Here is a 9,636-nt window from a genome sequence, read left to right on the forward strand (position 1 = left end):
TTTTTCTGGTCTATTTCTATTATTATATTCCGCGAGTAATAGAAGTCGATTCTTTTGTAGCATGATTTTAATTAGATCCGGTTTTTTTGCAAATTAATTTAATTCGCGATACCCAAAATTACGGATGTTTCATTAAAACCATTTGAAATTACGGTGTGTTCGAGCAGAACGGGTGTACATATACTCGGATAGACATCAAAACGCAGCACTCAATTGCGATCGCATTTATTTAAGCGCGGAATATAAATGTAATCCGGGATTTAGCGTTTCTCTTTGCACAAGTTACGATTTATTTGGAATATCTCGCAAGTTTGGCAGGCGGCAGTGCTAATAATTTTAGGCGGATTTTCGAGCGCGTATTTTTCCAAGCTTTGTTTCGGGATTGATTGAAACATTGGAAAGCACGGATTAATTTTTTCGAAATGTATTCACGTTGTTAAGGAATTTTGAAGAATAATTGTGAAACTTGGATTAATTTTGCTAAATGGCGGATTTACGTCGCGACGGATAAGACATTGGTTTATAATATTTGCCTGCAGCAATAATTTTTTAATTCTAAGCGTTAATGTTCCCGCTAAAAATTTAATCTGCTTTCGATCGTCGTTATAACTTTCGTAATGTAGCTAAGTCTAAATCGTCGTTATCTGGTAACCGTTACGCTAAATTAAGCGCAAGCCGGAAGAGGCAGAGTTACTCGTCAAAGTAAATGGAAGTAATTGGAGCATGGGATAATCGAAAAGCCAGGCTCAAGTCGATATACTACGCAAGTACGAAATAATTAACAAGCGCGTCGCTTTCCTAAGTATATACAAGGTACATAGAATACGTCGATTACTTCGATGAAAATGTTGCTTGAATGACGACCGATAATTCTAGCATTTTTTTCAACAAAGTTTCTTCTACATTACGTACAGTTGCATTAAGATTTTCAGCCAGCCAGTGCTCTATTGACATTTGATCAGCTGCAGCGAATATTTGTAATCTCAAATATTACCGCACTGAACAAACATTTAATGACTCGAAGTCAAACAACAGGATAGTTCGCCGTTCACTTGCGAAATTAAATATTAATGCAAATACCGTTTCGAGCGGTAAATATTAAATTAATATTGCTTAGCTTGTATTAATATTGCTTAGCTTGTATTACAATCGTAGCAATGAATAACGAAATTAACTGAATACATTTATCTTCGCGAAACAGGAGCAGTGCATAAATCAGCGAATAACTTTCTGTGCCTACATCCGATATTAGTTATCGCAGTTTCTTTCTAGAGGAGAGGAGAGGAAAACTGACAATAACATATTCGATGCAGGTACAGAAACTTATTCACTGCTTTATGCACTGCACCGTATTGGAAGATATTCGTTAAATTTTCATTGGAAATTATATTACGTTACAGGTAAAGAGAGAAGAGAGGGGCTCACTTCTCTTTATCTTCAATGTAATATAATTTCCAATGAAAATTTAATGAATATCTTTCGATACCGTCAAACGAATAATTGAAAGTAAGTACTGCTACTAGTGAATTCGACTGAGATGACGATAGAACGAGCACGCTGGCCTTTTGTCGCCGTTCTCTTCAGACTTCGAGGGAATCGTTTCTACGGACACATGGGGCAAATAAATGGATGAGCCTCCACAAATCGAGCCTCCCACTTTCGTACTCGAGCGGTCACTCGCGTACCATCCGTTGTTCTTCCGGCGTGCCGGATCACGTGCAAATTCGATTTGGGCCGCAGTCGCCAGATCTCCGTCGTCGGATCTCCGAATCGTAACGGCTTGAATTCGGTCGCCGGGCATTCCCGGAAGCATTCTCCGCTATTACGGCTCGGCGAAACCGCGCGCGGCTGACCGCTTCGAAAGCGCGCGGCGGCGGCGGCGGCGGCCGGCTTTCCGGAGCGCGGAATCTCTCGGAATCCACGTGTACACATCCGGTGTGTAATTCGATTCATGGCATCACATCCCGCGGCGACTAACTGGGAATGTCATTCTCCTACGACTGCGGAAATGTGACGTTCGTAACATTGCGGGGGACGCAACTCGGAGGACCGGAATAAATCGGACGCGGATGACCTCGTCCTAATTTTATGTCTGTCGTCTCACCACTGGCTCGTATCCAATTAAAACTTTGGCACCCTGTTAGAGGAAGAGAGAGAGAGAGAGAGAGGGGGGGGGAGGGGGAGGAAAACGGAAGTGGAAGGGACCGAAGCACAATCTGCGTCTATTTGCCGGTAGAGTACGTGTATTAGCCGACAGAATATTACATTCGCGTCGCGAAACGGAGAGAGAGTCTGTGGTAGTTAATGGAAACGTATCGAGGGGGACGATGGCGAATGCGCTTTCTGTCAGCGCGCCCTTAACCCTTCCGTATCCATCGTATCCATTTTAATTAGTGTTCCGTTGGACCTCCAAAATCCCGCAAGGTTTCTCTCCTTGATTCAGAGATATTTAGTTATTCAACGTAAAAATAGGGTATCGAATGTTTTTTGGAAAATTAAGAGTCTGACAGATTCGAAGATAAAACTGCTTACGCTTCGACCTTTGAACAAATCATAATTTCTAGTGTTATGTAAATTTTATATATTATAAATTGCATAAAACTCGATTCTTACTTTTCAAGAAGAATCTCTCTATTCGCTTTGCATCTGTATACTGAAACGTATTTCGTACACACTAATGATCGCGAGCATCATGTGAAAATAGGTTGTCGCGATCGCGATCGACAAAAAGCTCTTCCTCTCCCGCGTTAGGCAAAACGCACCCTTTAATGGTCGATAATGTCGCGTGCATGTAACTTATCTTCCACCCCCGTGGCGAGAAAATTGTGTCGTTACCTTTGAGATTTTGATTCATAAGAGTTCTTGCATTTAGACAGAATCACGTAGTATCATTTTTATACATTACGATTATTTGGAGCGGACATTATTTTTCATTTCATTATTCCGCCTAATTTAATAGTTTACGAGAGAATGATTTGGCCGAAAAGCTACCGATTATTTCTCTCTCTCTCTCTCTCTCTCTCTCATTTTTATTCTCAACCCTTCATTCAATGCAGTCACTGTGTTAATTGAAATGGAATTATTATCTTGCAAACAAGCTCTATGAAACACTTTGATAAATGTTTACTTGCATGATAAACGAAACTATATATCCACTTGTGGAAAAAAATTAATATGTAATTATTAATCATGTGTTATAGCTGTAAATGAATAAAATTACTTGATGCGATCGTAAAAGCCTATTACACGATATCACATCGAAGCGAAAGGCGCTAAGAATAATTGCTGGTTCTTTCTTGACGTAATAATGACAGGATGCCAACGTGTTATCTTGCCTTTCAATTTTTCAAAATAATTACATTAAAGCGGATAAATTACTTATGTTCTATTAACTTTCTGACATTAGCCTCTGACGCATCTCTGTAGAAAAGTATTCCGTAAATCAGACTAGCGAGATGAAAATTTTTCGGATCTCCAACGCGCGCAGTTGTACAGAGATTGTTTTCTGAGAAGCAAGAAAGCGCAGAAGCGCGTGCCCGAATAATATAAGACGATGAGATATTGAATTTTAACTTCAGACAGAGGCTGAACTTCAAAGCACCGCAGTGGCTGTGTCTGTCTGTCTGTCTTGCTAGGAGTCTCGGTTGAATGATTATAAGAAGTGGAAATGGTAAATAGTCTGTCTCTATACCGTTACATTGCTCTCTTAAATCCCTCGTTTTCCCAAAGGTACTTGTAGGACGTCCTGGAATTCGCGACCTTAACTTCGATGGCAGATTCTTTCCGCCGAGTCTGAAGAGTAAAGAAAAAAAAAAAAAAGAAAGAAAGAAAGAGGGAAAGTTAAAAAGTATGAGGTTTTTAACAAATTTATTTTTCTCCGAGGACTTAAACTATTCGGAAAATTCACGACTATGCAGACATCTTAATTTCCGGCTTGCGTCACGCTTGCTTCTCGCAGAGGTAAGCCATAGCCTCCTCTGACCTTATCCAAATTACAAATCCGTGCTATTGTCGGACGGCGCATTACGCGACTTTCGCGCGAAGGAAACGCGCGAAATATCGCGGACGAATTAGAACGAATGTCATCCTCGGGCAACCATTACGAGGCCACCGCGCGCCCGAGTGGCGTTAATATAGAAATTAAATTACGACCGCGCGGTCGTGCGAAATGTTTCCGCTGATGGAAACGATAACCTCTTCTCGCTGATAGTTCTGAGGAAAAATTGCGATCACCGCCTTTGTTGCCAAGGGAACGCACGAAATGTCGGAAAACTGCGAAAACTCTCACCGCAATCAGCCAACGCATTATTGGGGTAATTTCCCTACTTTTTTATTACCGTTTATTTTCCTCCGTAACCTATGAAAATCTCCCGTATGCTTCTAATGTTACTTCACACACATTGTTCTAAATTGAAAAACAGAATATAAATCTCTTAAATCCTTAAATCCCCCAAATAATCGGAATTTACATTTGAATATTTCTAAAAGTTAGCAAATTTCAGTCGAATACGCTTCTATTGTTCACGCATTAATTTCGCTAATGGTCTGGTGGAATTTCTCTTGAAATATTCGAAAAAATATTTCGAAGCGATATTATGGGAATAATTTTGCGCGAGGGAAAGAATTAAAATCTTCATAATTTTTAATCGAGATATAACGTGTTGTGTTTATATTATATTTATAATCAAAATTTTCTGAGATCACTTTTAGGAAATCCTAAAACTAAAGTTTTAGCTCGGCACTCGAAGAGAGTTATAACTCTCCGTGCGTCTTCGAGAGTCGCGAGAGAAGAAGGGTGAAAAAGAAGAAAAAGACGAGTACTCACCGACTAGAATGAGGATAAATGCTGGATCGAGTGCGACGTTTGTGAGGCGGGACAGGTTGTTGAAGGTGTCCTTTTCGGTCCATGCCCAGACGCCCACTGCCATGATACCCAGACCGAGCCACTACGAGAGAGAAAGGGGATGAGAGTTAGAGATTGGCTTAAGTGAAGACGAATATCGGCGGCAAGTTTCAGCCAACCGGAAACTTCCTCCGAACTGTTTTCACGCCGTCTGCCATATTTGCGAACGGAGTTTTTCGATTATTCTGACACGAGAGATGTGGTATAGTAAGTAACGTATATATATTAGATTGGCGCAATACGATTCGTGTATTTGCTAAATTGTAAGAACAAAATTGAAAATTATTTTTGGTCAATTAAGGTCGTTGCGTTTGGCTTCGATAATTTTATCGTGTAGAAAGAGGTTGAGAGAGAAGGATCATTTGATAGAACGCTTTTAATCATTGAATAAACGTAATTGCTCGTGAATGCAAAAAGTTAATGCGCACGATTTGTGCACTTCGAACGAGACAGCTACTCGGTGAAACTGCGAGCCTGGGTCTCGATTATACGGATCCGGTCGTGTGCGATTGCGCTACGGATACGATTATCCGCGGATAATGAGAAAAGCGCCAGGGGAAAAGAGCGAAAGAAGAGGGAAAAATCGAAGAGTTAGAGGGTCTAACGGCTTTCAACCGTTAACGGTCTCGTGGAGGCTCTTTCGTTCGTGTACGCGTAGTTACGTCTCAAATAGTTCGCAAACGACAAACGTTTACCGAGTGCCCCTCTGACGGGCCGTTCTGTCGACGATTCTTTTCGCTCGCGTTTTTAAGACCGGCCGTAAAGCTTTGAGATCGTGATTTTGGTAGACCAAGCGTAACAACGTGTTCTCGAACGTCCATCGAGATCGATCGTTGCAATCACATATTTCTCCGTCGCTGATGTATTAACTGAATTTGAAACTCTCATCTTTTTAAGTGGATTTCCAATCCTACTATATTTTTTTCCATTCTTTTTTAATTCGAATTTTGAGGACGTTTTTCCTATGTCCGAGTATTTATACAAAACTTTATATATATATATATATATTTGTTTATATTATTATTAATTTAAAATACTATTTAAATATAATATTATAAGTTAATTGTAATCTTTAAATATAATTAATTATAATATTGTAATAAAAAGAACATTAGATTTTAATAATAAATTTTGTATAAGAGTCTTAGATTTATGTAGGATCCGGCAATCACTGGAACGTTTACCTTTATTATTGTGATTAATATCATCAAATCCAAATTTGTATTCCAGCTGAAGTGATACTTTTTGCAATAAATTATTTAGCGTTTTGAAGTTTTATTTTTGCTTGTTCATCAGTAATATATTAAACTGCTTATCAATTTTGTTTATGATATTTACTCCAACTTCAATCTACGACTATATTTCAAGATCGACAAATAATCGGTAGGCAGTTTGCTTGAACTGGAAATTGTAAAAATTCATACAAACATATTACCCACCTTGACCAAATATGGCCCTCTTCATTCATTTATGGTCAGATTTTAATTTTACGTTTTTATTTGAATGTCTCTCTCTCTCTCTCTCTCTCTCTCTCTCTCTCTCTCTCTCTCTCTCTCTCTCTTCAGAAATCGCTTTTATCAATTTATATCAAAAGCTGTCAATTCGCACGCGTCAATACAAAATACACGATGTAACACCGTTCATCTGCAGTAGTGTTAATCACAATGCAGCTTTAATATTAGTCTGGTCGACATGGCAACCGCATTTGCGGTGAGATTGATATTCGGTGTCGTGCATTTACTGACATTAAATCCACGCAATTACCGATGACACACGTAGAGGATGTTCGCGTGACAAGATCGACTTAGCTCGAAGTAGCAGCAACACCTGAGGCTGCGCCTGATAATATATATGTATTTCGTATATATATGTATTTCGGGGGAGGGATAATCGGCTCTAATTCCCCAGCGGGAGAGAGGGAGAAATTCAGTTTATGACAGAGTGCATAACTATTCTCTGTATACTTTACCTTCCAATAATTTTCACGTACGTCGCGCGCAAGGTGGAATAAGTGGGTCATGGTTTCGTAATGCGACGAATTAAAAGCAAGTGTACTGTATATATTACACATATTATTATAAGATTATCACATAAAATCAGCCTGCGTGTCTAATGATATACATGCTATAATTATGTATCGCCGTTAACCAGGTTGTTCTATTCTGGACCTATGCACGATAGAGATCGATATCTCGCTCTCAACTTAATTTGCAAGCCGGCGACCATCCGAGTTTTACAAAAATTTGGTGCGCGAATCCACGTCGCGGCGCTTATTATCGACGCGACGGCGCGAATGTTGATATTCATAAAAAAAATTATGTATCGCAGGTTTCGAAAGTTAAACGATCCGTGCACGTTATACTGCCGCGATGCGATAATATCTCAACGAATGCGCGGACGGTCTCTTTTTTTCCGCTTTTTTTTTTTCCGCCATTACGATCGATTTGACTGAAAAGGGGAAACGGGCGAAAAGAATCGTTGGACGCGTTCGTATTGTTTGAAATCCATTTGCGATAAATCATCCCGAAGTCGAAATGTACACACGCGCGCGCGCAAATACGCGGCTTCTCGTAAATATAACTTGAAATACGCGGTACGTTTGCGTTTTTTATTATTGGCGGTTACCAATTGCATGCCCTTTTTTTTCCAACGCAAGCCGCAAAATTATCGAATGAATTATCACCAGCGTTAAATGGTCACTTTAATTTGCAGAGTTTTGCTGTTGGTGTACGTTCTATTTTCTGTTCACTGAATTATCGCTATTCATATTTATAAATGCACATCTATCCTGGGTGCTGATAAAAAGCCAGAATTTTTGTCAGGCGCATCAATTATTGGTCGATCGACGTGTATTGACAAATAAAAAAAAAAAAGAGCAAGAATCAAATGGTCTTCCGCGCGAATTCTGCGCGCACCTAGTTCCCCTTTTTTTATTTTTAGAAAGACGTATGAATAATTTTTTCCATTTCATCGCGGTTCGTTGGGCGGTGTTTTATTTGCGCTAGCGACTACCTGTTCATAAAAATCGTCGTTCGAGACGATATTTCGCTCTCTCGCCTCGTGGGCAGTGCAATTGCGCGATACAACTTTAATGCACGGGAGAGACGGCCGCGAGAGAAAAAGAGGGAAAAACCGCGACGGCCGCGTTCGGTTTCGCGAATGTTTTCCCCTGTGACGCGACAACAAATTTTGCATCCCTTCTCGTCATCTTTGAATACATGTCATAAATGTCGTGGCCAGGGCGTCGTGTGTGTCAACCCCGGTGGCCGCAAACAATTTCTCAACGGCGCATAATTCATGATCGAATGGCCCTCGCGCGATCACGCTCGTGACGAGGTGCGAAGGTGACGTGAGGTGACGTCGATGATACGAATGACGCACGTCCCCTTTTTTCCGCTCGTTACATCAAGATAAAAATACAATTTGCAAATGTGTGCAAAGAAAAAAAAGGTGAAAATTAATGCCCCGTCCTACGGAATTACATTATATAAATTACATTATATTTTGAAACATTTCAAGCAAATTAATTTTGCCACGAGGTTTCTTTCGACATTCACACACAGTGATATCGTGAAATGGCATGGTAAAAAGAAACGTCTGTATTTCAACGATCGCATGTGCGACTTACAACTTCCGCCTTTTTTCCTCGGTTAATCGATACACCTGCTGTATATATCCAGATTCTCTTCTCGCGGAGATGTAACGACGCACTCGATGTTTTATTCCGTCGTCCGCGTATGTATTTTTGTATAATAACATTCCTCGCGTCTTCGCGTAAACAGATCCTTTTTTTAGCACTGGACGTATAACATAATTTGCAGTTAACAATCTGTTACAGAGATTGATTGTATTTATTAATTATTTATATATTATTTTACCATTTTCTCGCAAGAATTGCGCTCGCGATAGCTCGAATATATATCTTCATTCCGCAATCCGAGCAACATCGAGCAATGTTTTATAAATTTTAATGTCGTCCGTATAACCGGCCACGATTAAAATTAGTTACAAGCATTATCGAAGAAAACAGGAACTCGCCGACAGCGAGAGAGAAACAATAATTTCCAATAATTCGTACGTTTATAAATTTGGCTAAAAAATATGTACTGAGAAAGGAAAAGTTACTAATTGATTTATCCGAGCAATTAGTGCTAACAAATATTCTCTCCGGGACGATTAATGATAATATATAGCTTTTATCATAACTGTTTCAACGATGAAAACGAGCGCTAACGTGCAACTGGAAAACAAGTTTCGGAAAAAATAACATGATCGGCAACGTAGTTCCGATAAAACTTTTTCTTTGGACGCATGCGCTCATGCTGGCGCGGCCGAGCAACGAGTAAATAAAAATGTTTATTGTGTAAAGTTAATATTTTCCCAACGGCTCTTTATCTGGAGCGGGGGATGTTTTCGTAGGAACGCGGTCGAAATCCACGCGGTATATTCCACTCCGAATAGAGCACCGGTGAAAAAAAGTGCTCGCTTTTACGATATTAATTTTTTAAACAACTGTAGCGAGACGTGATTTTTTTCTGAATTAAAAATAAGTGCACATACATTGTATATAAGTGATTAATCGTGTCGCGCGCACACATCACGGACATTATTATTTCTTGATAGAGATTATTAATAACTTAGGTTTATATTATCCGCTTGAAATCTATGTATGCAATACTTACGCGACTCTTCTTGTGATTATTAAAGTAATTAAATTATATCATTTGATATAA

The 9,636-nt window shown here is 39.6% G+C and overlaps 1 protein-coding gene across 4 annotated transcripts in view; it reads right to left on the reverse strand.

Moving 5' to 3' along the window:
- Nucleotides 1–9,636, reverse strand: part of LOC108752759 (tetraspanin-5) — a 109,912-nt gene that overhangs the window by 17,489 nt on the left and 82,787 nt on the right. For all 4 annotated transcript variants that reach the window (XM_018493825.1, XM_018493826.1, XM_018493822.1 and 1 more), the window contains exon 2: nucleotides 4,826–4,946. In XM_018493825.1, the coding sequence (XP_018349327.1) occupies nucleotides 4,826–4,946 (121 nt within the window). The remainder of the gene's footprint in view (nucleotides 1–4,825; nucleotides 4,947–9,636) is intronic.

Source organism: Trachymyrmex septentrionalis, unplaced genomic scaffold (genome assembly GCF_001594115.1).
Source record: "Trachymyrmex septentrionalis isolate Tsep2-gDNA-1 unplaced genomic scaffold, Tsep1.0 scaffold62, whole genome shotgun sequence".
Taxonomy (NCBI): domain Eukaryota; kingdom Metazoa; phylum Arthropoda; class Insecta; order Hymenoptera; family Formicidae; genus Trachymyrmex; species Trachymyrmex septentrionalis.